Raw genomic sequence first — 13,831 nt, 5'->3', positions numbered from 1 at the left:
GACATTCCTTGTAGACTCAGAAAATAGGGTTCTATGATGGAATCACAGCTTGGTTGGGTTGGAAGGGACCTTAAAGCCCATCCTGCCCCAACTCCTGCCGTGGGCTGGGTGCCCCACAACAGCTCAGGCTGCTCAGAGCCCATCCATGTCCTTGGGCACCTCCAGGGATGGGAAACCCTGGGGAAATCCATGGCACATCGAACTGGGGCTTAAGACTGCAAAAATGAACACTCAGGACCTAACCCTAACCCTAACCCTAACCCTAACCCTAACCCTAACCCTAACCCACCCTGTCAGGACTCACAGGACCCCACACAGTGCCATTGCCAGGTTGGATGCCCCACTGCTGGAGCTGCTCCTATGTCCTCAGCCCTGTCCCTGCTTTGGTTGCCTACAGAATGTTGTGACCACACCATGGCAGAATGGGCTGACGACAGTTGGGCAGGGTGACAACAAACCCCGAAATGGGTTTGGGTTACCTGCAAGGCTCCTGCTGTAGTTTCCTGGTTCTGCATCCCCCCCTGTACCCCAGCCTTCATTTCCCAGGAGCTCTGTGAACCTTTCTTCCCCGAAACAACTCCCATCAGCATCCTTTCCTTTGGCCAAGGGAGTTTTTAACATAAAGACGACTAAGCCGGCTCGGACCCACCCGGGGTTACTTCTCAGCCCTCCATCTGTGCCATCCCTGGGTGCTGTTGGGATGGGAAGAGCGGGAGCGATGCCGGCGGTGGGCGGGCAGGGGTTAACAGCGCAGCGCAGCGCAGCCCGGAGCCGCCCGCATCGCATCGCATCGGGCAGAGGGAGGAACGGAGGGAGGAGGGACACTGCAGCAGCGGCGATCTCGGGGCCGGGTACAGGCAGCCCCTGCCCGGAGCATCGCTGAGCCGGGGGTCCATCCCAGCCCCGGGCTGCGCCCATGACCGACACCGAGGATCCGAGTCGAGCCATGGATGTGACCCCCAACCCCGTCACCTTCTCGCAAGTTTTTGGGCAGCAGTGCCAGCTCATGGAGGCAGGTAAGGGAAGGATGCGTCTGTATGATGTGTGTTTTCCTGCCTATCGCTTCCTGGCTGGCGATGTCCTCCCTCCCATCCCCTCTTCCCAAGGTCTTCCCAAATTCCCCCAAGGGGAAGGTGGGGTGAGCCCCGCTTCAGCTCCTCCCCAAAACACAGCCGTGCAGCTGAATGGCCACAGTCCCAAGGCAAGGGCTGGGATTATTGTGTGCACCAAAACAAGGGGCTCTGAGCCACGCAGTGGGAATTGCTGCCGTGTTTGGGTGCGTGCACAGCATAGACAGCAACTTTTCAAGGCAAAGCATGGATGTTATTTCAAAAGAGCCATGTTCAAGCTGGCAGTGCATCCATGAATTTCTCACTGCATGCAGAGCACCTCCAGCTTTGTGCATAGAATCATAGAATTGCTCAGGTTGGAAAAGACCTTAAAGATCATCAAGTCCAACCACAACCAACCATTATCCTAACTACCAGTCCTAAATCATGTCCTATCTCTGCTTTGGTTTTCAGTGCTATGAAAGACAGTGTTTATTTCTTTTATTTTATTTTTTCTTTGCTTTTTTTTTTTTTTTTTAATTATTTGTGGCTTTTTGTGTTACCATAGCACCTAGAAGCCCTGCTCCTTTCCCCATCTGTTTTCAGCTGGGCCTGATTGCCAGTTACCTTCACCTGCTGGCAACTGAATGGGGGATGTGCAACAGGGCTGCATCTCCCCCTTCCCCTCCCATCTTGTTTCTCTGTGTTGATTTTGCACAGGTGCTCTGAACCCTATCCTATACTGGGCTTTTGTACAACTCTGTGCAACTTCTGCTGTGTCTCTCACTGATTGAGTTAGAATTGCGACTGCTCAGTCAGTGCTGTGGTCACACTGCTGCCTCCAGGGAAATGTCAGAAAATTTCCCAAGAGGTTTGGCACCTTTGGTGTTATAGGACATGGGATCAGTCCCAAGGCTGTGGGATTGAGTGCTGTACGAGGAAAAGATGTGTTGGAGAGCTGATGTCCTGAGAAAGGGGGTTGGTTTCCAAGTGAGTAAGAGCAACCAGCTGGGAAAACACATGTGGAATTGTTGTGTTGTTTGCTGTTCTTTTCCCTTTCTCAGTCTGTGAATCAAAGACTTTCGGCTCCCACCCAGTCACTCAACCACAAGCTTCCCTTCCTCATGAAGGATGTTTTTGTAGCGTTTGCTGAAGGTATTCCTGGGGATGCGCAATGCAATGTAAGGATGCTCCATGAATATCCCTGACAACCAAAGGCAGACGACTCGGTCATGTGTGTGGGATTTGGTTCCTACAAGCTTTTTATTTTCATGGCAATAGCAGTATATGTACGAGGTGACTTTTAGGGGTCTCTTCCAACCCATACAATATGCAACACAGGGGAGCTGTGCAGACAGAACCCTTCCTATTGTGCCTTCCAGCACTGCTGCCACTTACCTTGTATTTACCATGCCTCAGTAAGTTTGTTTGCTGTGATGTGCTCCCTGCAGTTACCTGGGTGTTTCTATTTGCACTCAGCATAGCACGCAGTGCAATGGGAAGGCTGTGGTTTATACTGGCTTTGGTTCACTGACACCACTCTGCACCCCGAGGCAGTGAATCCTTGCTGTCACATGCATTAAATTTGTCTGACGCAGAGTGATCTCAGGGCACGGTCACCTTTCAAGAGCATGTAATTATAAAAGGGACTGTAACTTCTCTCTAGGGCTGCCTGTGAATGAGGCTTCCATCTCATATGCAGGTTGGTTGGTTTTTCTTCTGGTCCAGCCTACAATTCCCAAATGCAGGAAGTGAGGGGCTGGCTTTAGGATGGTCCTACATCTTCCTGTCACATCTGAATGTCATAGAACCATAGGATGGTTGGGTTGGAAGGGTCCTTAAAGATCACAGAACCATAGGATGGTTGGGTTGGAAGGATCCTTAAAGATCATATAGAGCCATAGGATGGTTGGGTTGGAAGGGTCCTTAAAGATCATATAGAACCATAGGATGGTTGGGTTGGAAGGGACCTAAAAGATCACAGAACCATAAGATGGTTGGGTTGGAAGGGGTCTCACAGATCATCCAGTTCCAACTCCCTGCCCACCAGGCAATGCTGGATGATGCTTTTTTATAGCGTGACTTTGCTTATTTTTGTGTATTATTCCTTGGCTTGCTGCTCCATTAGATAAATTGTTATTTTCCATTAATTCTTTGGCTCAGAGATGCTGTTTTGCTGGGCTCCCAGGTTTTACACCTTGCCAATTTTCCATTGGTTGTGAAGTAAGGAACTTCATTCAAGATGTGACCTGAATGAGCAAGAAGGCTTGAGTAACTTAACAACCATTCAGCTTTTAAGATGCTGCGCTGAAATTTTTATGTATTGCCTTGCAATTACAGACAAATTATCCATTATGTGTATTTTGTAGATACGAGCCTGGTTTGGTGACTAATTAGAGCATTAAGGCTGCAACTTTAATAGGAGTTCTTCCATGGAAACTGTTGTAATGTGGCTCAAAACTTTTGCTTTTTTCCCCCTCAGATTTGTGTTCTAGCTCTTAGAATCATGGAATCACTAAGGTTGGAAAAGACCTCTAGGATCATTCAATCCAACCCCAACCCACCTCCCACCACCCCACCAACCATGTCCTTCACTGCCACATCTCCACCATCCTTGAACCACCACAGACGGTGACCCCACCACCTCCTTGGGCAGCCTGTGCCACTGCATCACCAAACTTGGCATAAAGATTTGATTTTTACCTCGCTAAACTCCAGCTGAACCCAGAACATTGACGTGAACAGGCTCTAAGACTTCATATCAAACCAGACAATCCATCTTCACAAACAAAGCCTATTTGCTGCATGCATACATCTTATCTTGGGACAACAAAAGCAGCAAACTGTGATGCATGTAGGAAACACAACGTGCAGAGTACTGAAGGACACATTTCCAGCCCTGATTCACTGCAGTCCTAAACCACCCAAGCCAAGCACTTTTTATGCTGACTGTTTTCTTGCCTGTCCATGAGGAAAGCAGAGCTGTCATAGGGGGTTTGCTCAGATGCTCTCATGATGGATTTGTGCCTGGAGAATTCCAGGGCCAGATTCTCACTGCAGAAACACGAGCAGCTGCAATAGATGAAGCGTGCAGGGAGGTTGGTTTGCTGGTTGGTGGGCATGGTGGGATGGGTAGAATTGGACGGAATGATCTTGGAGGTTTTTTCCAACCTTAATAACTCTAAGTATTTGAGAAAGCAAAATAAAAGCCCTCTGAAAACGAACAACAAAGCAACGACAACAACAACAAAAAAAAAACAAACGCAGAAGAATGGAAAGAAATGCTGAAAATGTCATTCTTTGCAAAACTGAAGAACACGTTGTTCACTGTCACCTCAACAGAGAGACTCAATTATGGAGCAGCTGTGTATGAAGCACTCACCAGCTGATTTGCTCCTGATTAAATTAGGGGAAGTGTTCATCCCTGCTCCTGACAGACAAACCTGATATTGTCAATTAATGTTCGTGAGCAGCAAGGTGTAGGGATGCAATAATTCCTTCAAATTGAGTGCAGTCACCATGTTCTCGTGCCACCAGAATAATGAGCTGAAAACATGGGTATGATTAGCACCAGCTCTGAGCATACCTCAAACTGCAGCAAAAAAAACCCCTTGGCTTCCCCTGCAGCATCCTTCTGCATGGATAAAAATAGAGCATGCCCTCATCTGAGCTCTCAGATTGTTTTGCAGAGGTGCTTACTTGTTAGCTTGATTTTTGCAGACACCAAAACAAAAGTACAGCATGCTCCGGTGACTCTGCAAGATGAAAGAGTTCTGCCAGAAATAGCAGTGAGGATTGCAGGCTGAGGGCACGAGGATAAGGGGAGGGCAGTGCAGAAGCCTGGAAGAAGCACTTCAGGTGACAAGAAGGCGAAAAGAAACTGGATATGTCTTAAAAACCCATTGTTTCAAGGGAGGACTTTCTCCCATTTAGTATCTGTTCACCAAAAACAAATAGAAGCATTAAGGCTGGAAAAGACCTCTAGGATCATTGTGTCTAACACCAGCCACCCCCACCACGTCCAAAGACCAGGTCATAAAATCATAGAGCCAATAACCTTGGAAAAGACCTCCAAGATCCCCAAGTCCAACCCCAACCCAACTGTGCCACTGTCCACATCTCCACAATGAACGCCTCCAGGGACAGTGACTGCACTCCCTGTGCCGTCTATGCCAGTACATCACCACTCTTTCAGAGAATAAATCAGTCCTAATATCCAACCTGAGCCTCCCGTGGCACAACCTGAGGCCATCACCTCTGGTCCCATCTCTGTTACCTGGGAGCAGCACTGAGCATTTCCCCATATCCCCATATCTAATACAGATCTGATCAAACTTTGCACATGTTTATATTTATCTGCATAAAAACACAACTGCAGGTTGGAGCTGCTGCTTTTTCTCGTATTTTTTTTTTCCCCAAGTGCTTGTTTTCTGTCTTTTTTTGTCTGTAATGTCATTCCTTGGGAATGCCTTGGATGGCACTGCAGGAAAGTTGCAGTCGACCTGTGGGAAAGGGATTTTGTTATGGCAAACATTCATTGGACTCAATGAACTCTTGCAATGCTTCATTTGGTCTGCAGCTTTCATTCTGGATTGAATTAGGGAATTGTGGCCTAAGAGTGATGCTTTCCCCCCTTTTTGTAGTAGGTTAAAATGATTAATGAGGAAATGTGCTTGTAATTGCTCCTTTCAAGAAAGGCTGAGCAGGAATTGTCAGGCTTTGCTACCCGTGCTTGTGATTTGAAGCAAGGATTATTGGTATTTTGGCTTCTCTCTTCTCTTTTCTTTTGTTGGGTGTTTCTCACAGCTGCCAGCCCATGGCAAAATCTGCTTCCACAAGTCTCAGCACGGCGCCGGTAAGCTAACGATGGGAAGGATTTCCTCAGGGCTCTGCTGTTCTCTTTTATTGGCTTTGGGCATCTTAGATGGAAAAAAAAATATCCTAATCTGCTTAATGCTGCTTTGGCTTAACTTTGTATGGAGTTCTTGATCTGCTCAATGCATGGGAAGAGGCCAGGAGAGGGAGGCAGAGTACACAGCAAGGCAGGGAAAATGGATGTGAAGTGCATCAAAAAAAGGAAGCCCAGGGTACAAAAAATCCCAGCCGTGCACCAAAAAAGATCCTGTGGGGCTTTTCTGTGCCCCCCACAATGTCACCACCATTGCTGATGCTGTGTTCACTGGAGGCTCGCAGTGGCCCTGTGCAGAAATGTGTGTCCATGAGATGATTGTTGGTTCAGAGTAGGTAATCTGTACAGATTTAGGCTCATTTCAGGTTAATTAGGCTAATTTAATGCAATTTAATGGCAGCGAGCAGCATTTGGTTTATGAAGTAGTCCAAATTTCATGTAAACGTTCTGAGAATTGAAGAACATTTGGTTGTACAAATCAGGTGCTGGAGATCTCAACTGTAGTAAAGGAGAAACCAAAATTGAGGATCGTTTTGGAAAACTGTAAATGCTGTAAGTCACATCAAGGCCCTCTCCCATTTCTGGGGATATATCCACATGAAAATCCATGCCATGGGCAGTGGATATGCTGGAGGTGGGTTGGTTTGGACTCGGTGATCTTAGAGATCTTTTCCAACCTTCATCATTCTGTGGCTCTGGGGTACCTGCATGGGGCTGACTGTAGGATTCTGCCTGGTGTGTGCTTTGGGTTGAGGCTGGGACAAGGTGGCCAAGGAAAGGATGCAAGGCAGTGTCTCATGGGCAGGGAATGCTAAACCACTGCTTGGCTCTGCTTGCAGTACCCCAAGGCAGCGTGGAGTTACCCACATCAGAAATAACTCACCCTAAAATAATTACAGGATTGGAGCTCAGGGCAAGCTGCACACCAAATTCCTTGCCAGGGAAGAGGTTTTAGCCAAATAAAGTTCCTGTGAACAATTACTCTCATAATTCAGTAGTAATCCTGTTGGGGAATTGCTCTCGGTAACTGTGATGTTATTAATTAGCTCAACTAACGTGAGGGATGAATAAATATTGCGACGTTTGGGAATAAACAAATAACATTTCATTATTTTACACGTGGCAAACCTGAGGCATGGAGGTTTAAATGAGCCAGCAACCAAGAGACACAGCCAGGAATGGAAAATGGAATTATTTCAGCTGCTGTAGTAGTAGGAAGGCTTTAAGTTGCACTATGGGATATTCAGGTTGGATATTAGGGAGAATTTCTTCTCAGAAGGAGCAGGGATGTGCTGGCACAGCTGCACAGGGAGGTGTGGGGTCACCGTCCATGGAGGTGTTCAGTGTGGAGATGTGGAACTGAGGGGTGTGGGCACGGTGGTTGGGTTGGGGTTGGGTTGGGTTGGGGTTGGACCTGGTGATTTTGGAGGTCTTTTCCAACCTGAATGATTCTATGATTTATGAAACTAGGAGACGCTCATGCACTTATCTGGCAATGAATCCCCTTGATTCTTGGGGCAAGAAGTGTGAATTTTATGTGTGAGGAGACCTTCACATTTCCAAAGACTGGACAGGAGGACTTACATCCAACACCTCCAAAACACAAAAGGACCCATACGTGTAATGTGTTCCAAAATCACCGGAACTTGGCTCAAAACCCACATCTCAGGCCTCTTGTGCAGGGCAGGCCATGTTGGGCTTTGTAAGGTCCTGGTGGCAGCAGGGCTCAGCACTGGGGTCCTGCACTGCTCAGCCCTGCTGATATCTGTCCATGAGCACCCAGGGCTCAGCCAGCCTTCCTCCACTGCAGCTCGAGAATTAACGATGACACTTCTTGTCAGGAAATAAACTCCACCTGCCATTTCCTGCTCGTGTCACCAGCTTTTTTCCCCCCTCTACAAGTCTAAACCATTAGCACACTAATGCATCATCTAGACAATGATTTTCTGTGGCTTGATGCTCTGCTCAGACCTTTCTGTTCTTGTCACAGTGACATGACAGCATTTTTGTGGCACTCATGCTAAGAACAGCTCTACTCAAAGTGCCAAGCATTGAAGGGTGGATGTGATGGGGAGCGGTGCACAGCACAGGGTTTGTTTGTGTTCCAACCTCCTGGCCCCACAGCCTGGGGATGGAACATGGCATGGGAACAACCTTAGCTGGTGGCAGACTGTAGCAAGTCACCATCCCTGGAGGTGTTCAATAAATGTGGCACTGAGGGACGTGGGCAGTGGGCAGTATTGCCAGTCCGTGGTTGGACTGGATGATTGTAGAGGTCTTTCCCAACCTTTATGATTCTGTGATTCTAAGCGTGAGGAATGGTAGCATTGCTGGGGGATCTTCTTCTAACCACCTCAAACCCATAACCTCTTGACCTCCCTGGGGGCTGGAGGTGGTTGTAGGACTGATTGGTGGCTCTTTCCATTCACTTCACTGCGTGGAAGGGCATGCGTCCACTCTAAGACATTTCGGGGTATATGTTGTGAAATGAACCTTGCATCTGTTATTTATTTTAGTAAAACATAGTATCATTAAGATTGGAAAAAGACCATTAAGATCATCCAGACCAGCCTTCCTCCACCACACCCACTGATCACATCCCTCAGTGCCACCTCTCCATGGATCTTGAATACCTTCAGCGATGGTGACCCCACCACTTCCCTGAGAAGGAACTGTCCCTAATATCCACCCTGACCCTCCCCTGGTGCAGCTTCAGGCCATTCCCTCAAGTGGTCTGATGTGGTTAATAAATGGAAGAATAATAAAGTGAACTTACACACCTGTTCTGTAGGCATATGACCAAAACTGGAGAGATCTTAAGTTGTACACATATTCACCCCTCGAATAAATCTCAGATCTTTATGGTAGGGATGACTGATGGTTGGACTGGATGATCTTAGTGGTCTTTTCTAATCTTAATGATTCTACAGTTCTTATATCTTATCATGCAGCTCGTGATGGATGTTGTGATTTATGGTTTCCTGTGCAATGCTTTAGGCTTCACTGTGTTTTTGTATACATCATTATTTTATGTAGAAAATGAGGCTGTGAGCTGTGAAACTGCTGAATTTAACTATGTAAAACTTACCCATGATTTGTGGGAAATTAAGGGCTGAAAGGTTTGATGTTCTTCGGGAGTTTTCAGCCTTTTTCTTTCTTTCTTTTTTTTCCTAACTTTGCATCTAGATTTTGCGTTTAGCTTTAATAGCTTTCATTTTCATTCACATTAAGCAAAAAATCAGCAGCCAGCCAACTCCCTCCAAAAGAAATGACTCCAAGACAAAAATACCCACAATGAAGCCAAAAGAACCCAAAGAAGCCAACCCTAAATGGACACTGGGTGAAAGTAAGACCTCTTGCAGATGCTTTTCAGTATGTGAGACTGAAGTGTTGAGGAAGGATCCAGTCCTGGGGGATCCTGAAAGAACTTCAACAGGTCTGGATACCCTCTGCTACTTTGGTTGTGGGTGAGCAGCAAGGAGCATTTGTTGCGAGAGCATCTCCTCGTTGTTATGGGCACATGAGCTGTAGGGTTTTGGGAAGGAGGAACAGCTGCCCAGAGAGGCTGTGGATCCCCGTCCATCCCTGGAGGTGTTCAAGGCCAGGTTGGATGGGGCCCTGGGCAGCCTGGGCTGCTATGAAATGTGGAGGTTGGTGGCCCTGCGTGTGGCAGGGGGTTGGAGATTTGTGATCCTTGAGGTCCCTTCCAACCTGTGTCATTCTGTGATTTTGTGATTCTCTGAACTTGAGCAGCAGTGGCATTTGTTGCTTGGCATGTAAAATCAGAGCTCTGGGAAGAATGGCTCTTTGTTCCTTAGAGGGATTTACACTTTTGCTGCGTGCTGGTGTCAGACTGATGCAGATCTGTACCCCCGTACCTTTCTATGTTACTAGAGTAGCACAAAGCTGCTTGAAACATGGGAAAATCATGTTCACAGCTCTCCTGAAAGCCTTTTTGCTGTTGGTTGGATTATTGCTTGCTCCAAGATGTGCAATGCTGAGCTACACCCTTTTCCCACTGTAATAACAGAAGTTGTAGAAGCGCTTGCTGTTGCCAAAGTCATGATTCATAGAATCATTCAGGTTGGAAAGACTGATGGGATCCAATGGGGACATCCAACTGCCCACATCCCTCAGTGCCACATCTCCACACTGAACACCTCCAGGGATGGTGACCCCACCACCTCTCTGGGCACCTATGCCACCACATCACCACTCATTTTTCCTAATATCCAACCTTGGAGGTTTCCAAACGCTGTTTAGGATGATGATGCTGAAAGTGGATAAATGCTGGCACAACGTAGGGAGCACAGCTGTGGGTGAGCAATGAAGAACTTCTGTTTAACCATTGCCATAGTTTGAAGAACAGCAACAAAACCCAAGAGACTTCTGCCTGAGCAGCTTTGAGTGCAAGACCTCTCATTTTGACTTAAAAAGTCAGAAAAGTGTATGTGTGGGATAAATCAGCATGGAAATCCAGGGTTTTTTTTTCTTTTTTTTCTTTTTTCTTTTTTTGGGTGGTCAGGGTGAATACGTGCAAAAATGGCCACTGTAACTCTGGTTGTATTTCCAAACTTATCTACACACTGCATCTGGTATAAAGGGCGTCTGTAGCCAAGCTCACGGACTTGCTGCAAAAGGGAAAGCATTTCAGCAGAAGATGAAAGGAGCTTTTCTGGTATTAATCCTTGAAAAATAGCCAGACGTTTCTTCCTGTATTTACCAGGTCGTCCTTCAGATCGAAATCTTGTGTGTGGGAGGCATTTATGTGCTTTACACAACACTTGGAGATCAGTGGAAATGAAAAGCAGTATAATTACCCTCTGGCCTTCTATCTTCTTGCAGTATCAATCCCCAGAGAGCAGAAGGATGGGGTAGGGGAGCATCCACGCTGAGGATAATCATAGCTATTAGATGAAACAATGCTGACTTAAACACAACTGTGGTGTGGTTTTTTTTTGTTTTTTTTTTTTTTCCCCAGTAAATCCTCGGTTTCAGTCAATGTTCTGCCTGAGAAACAGCACTGTGATGCTCCACGCAGGGAAGGACCTGCATGCAAACTGAGCTGCTGGGTGTGCCACAAGAGTGAGGTTTGAGCAGATCCAGGTATCACTGAGTATAGGGGGCACTGTGCACAAAGATGTGCAGATCTGCTCTGAGTTCAAGCTCCGACTCAGCCTTAATTACAAATCTGTGATCAATGCGGCCGTGCTGCGTATGGGTTGGTAAATAATTAACATGGGAGTGCAGTGTGAGGATGGGAATCTCACTGTAGGGCTGCGAGTTGAGGGAGTGTTGCTGCCTTTAAATAGGGGATGGAAAGGATGAGCTGTAACACGACTGGAAGCTGAAGGGAAGCAGTGGTTTCAGTGGTGGTTAAATAGAAGGGAACTGCTTGGTCTGTCATTGTTAGAGCTGATGCACGAGCAGGGAGGGACTGTAATTGTGTGGGGAACCCGCTGGTGTCAATAAGAGCTTGACTGAATGTCACATCCACTCAATGGTGCTATGAAGGGAAGGGAAATCACTCAGCCTTGTGCCCCAGAGAAAGGTCAGAGCATCCGTTTATCTCTGCCTGAAGCCAATGGAAAGGACAGAGCTGGTTTATCCAGCATCAAGGATTTGGTGGTTCTGAGTTCTCGTGCTGTGTCCAAGCTGGTAGGATTAAATCTATGCATGGCTGAACAAGTTTTAGCAGAGAATTCAGTGCAGGAGATGTTTGCATTATCCCTTAGCTAGAATGCTAGTAAATTAGGAGATTCTTCTGCCTAGAAAACTTGCAGGGCTTTGCATTAAGTCAAATTTCATCAGGCTTAAAGCATCATCCAAAATGATGTTCAGTCCATTGGTGGGACCAGAGGTAATGGCCTCAAGTTGTGCCAGAGGAAGTTGGCAGGGTGGATATTAGTGATAATTTCATCTCAGGAAGAGAGGTGATGCGCTGGCACAGCTGCACAGGGAGTGATGGGGTCACCATCCATGGAGGCGTTCAGTGTGAGATGTGGCACTGAGGGACGTGGGCAGTGGGCATGGTGGGGTGGGTTGGGTTGGACCTGATGATCTTGGGTATCACAGAAGGACAAGGAGGTTCCACATCACACGAGTTTATAATGGAAGCAGAGAGTTTTGGACGTAAATAAGACGGGCAGTGTTTGCGTTGGTGCAACAGGACATGATTTAACTGCAAATGGGGCTGATTATCACCACTGCACCAAGTGCCATCCATCAATCTCTGCAGCTGGACCACTTCTCTTAATTTTCATCGCTCTTAAAACGTGTGCAGAGGAATTGTTACTAAATCCAGACAGCACCATCAGAGTGAGGCTGCTTAAAGAGAAAATGGCCCAGCAGTGTTTTCTGCATTTGTTTTTAACTTCTACATAAAAGTGCCAGGATGGTAGGATTTTGTGTTCTGAGATGAGGTAGCCTGAAGATTTAGAAAGAAGTGGGTGAGTGTCTAAATAATAAATGATCCCAGGAACAACATCATAGGAGAAGCTTTGAAAATGAGAAACAAACTCACTTTAATGTCGTAGGATATGAGTTACCTGTGAGAAGGATGCAAAGAATATCAGATTCAAAGTGGAGAAGTGCTCCACCGGTGCTGCAGTGTTGACAGTGATATTCTAACAATTTACCAAGTGATAAAATACAAGTGATTTATTATAATTTTACAGTGTTGGTTTTTTTTTTTTTTTCATGTGGAATGAAAGGTTCGGTTGCCTCCAGTTTATTTCACACCTAATAATATTGATTTTTGCCATATATATATATATTTTTTTTGTTCTTTTTCAGAGCTTTTATCAAAACTTGGCACAAGACTTAAAATTTAATGCAGTCGACAACATAAAAGCCGAGTTTTAAAGAATCTTATTATGGTAATTACATTTCCCTGCTGGAAGCTAATGTGTATATTACATAGAAAAATACTTTTTATAGTCGGGAAGCCAATGTAAAGGGACAGTCACTTAAAATGTGACAAGCATCCTTCAGCTCTTCAATGTAAGATAATTTCAGAGTGTTTGGAAGATGTGAGGATAGCTCCTGCCTTCCAATAGCTTTTAATATCTGCCCTCACCTCCATGGTGATAAATTTCTCCTGCTGATGCTGGAACCCCAATGCTCTTGGATCCAAAGGTCGGATCCTGTTGGTTGGTCTCAACCTGCTGCTTTTGTAGGGAGATGAGCAGAAGCCATTTGAGGAGATCTTTAAAAGTTTCAAGACTCAAATGTGCTTCCCGTTGCTCTGGTGTCAAACCTTCCCTTCTTTCCCAGACCATCACTGCAGCAGCTTCTTTGCTTTCAGACGTTCATCGCTCGGAATGAGCAGAAAAATGGATCTTATTCTCTACCTTCCCAGAAATAGTGTCTGTTCTTCTATATTTAAGTATTTTAGGTTTTCTCGTTGCTCCAGATGTGATTGGAAGCTCCCAGCAGGAGGCTGGAGGTGTTCAGTGTGGAGATGTGGCGCTGAGGAGCGTGGTCAGCGGGCACAGGGGGGTGGGTTGGACTCGGTGGTCACAGAGCTTTTTTCCATCCTTAAGGATCCCCTGATTCATCATTTAGCAGCAGCATTATGCAGGCTCGGTAAAACACATAAACAACCAGCAGTGACTACCAGGTTTACTTCTTGACTTACTGATGAAGTTCAGGTGATGTGAGGACGACTTTTGGATGCTGAGATGAGAGCAGCGATGGCTGTGATCACTGCAGGGCTGGGATGCTGAGCTGTGCAAACCACGTGTGGGCTGTGGGATGGATGGAAGCAGTGATGCAATGCAGTGCTGAGCTGTGTTCTGATTACCCACGTTAGCACCTGCATTTCCAGGCTGAGTTCTCTTTGCACTGCAGTGCTCCATGTGCTCAAAGCGGG

The 13,831-nt window shown here is 46.4% G+C and overlaps 1 protein-coding gene across 2 annotated transcripts in view; it reads left to right on the top strand.

Moving 5' to 3' along the window:
- Positions 1-811: 811 nt before the first annotated feature.
- Positions 812-13,831, top strand: part of KAZN (kazrin, periplakin interacting protein) — a 146,207-nt gene continuing 133,187 nt past the window's right edge. The window contains exon 1 of one of the 2 annotated variants that reach the window (XM_085242096.1): positions 812-1,016. In XM_085242096.1, the coding sequence (XP_085098222.1) occupies positions 917-1,016 (100 nt within the window). In that variant the 5' untranslated portion in view covers positions 812-916. The remainder of the gene's footprint in view (positions 1,017-13,831) is intronic. The other variant, XM_085242095.1, reaches the window with a different exon arrangement.

This window comes from Meleagris gallopavo, chromosome 23 (genome assembly GCF_905368555.1).
Source record: "Meleagris gallopavo chromosome 23, MGAL_WU_HG_1.1, whole genome shotgun sequence".
Classification (NCBI taxonomy): Eukaryota; Metazoa; Chordata; class Aves; order Galliformes; family Phasianidae; genus Meleagris; species Meleagris gallopavo.
Note: the sequence above shows the minus strand (reverse complement) of the source record. Positions and strands in the feature narration are given on the sequence as shown.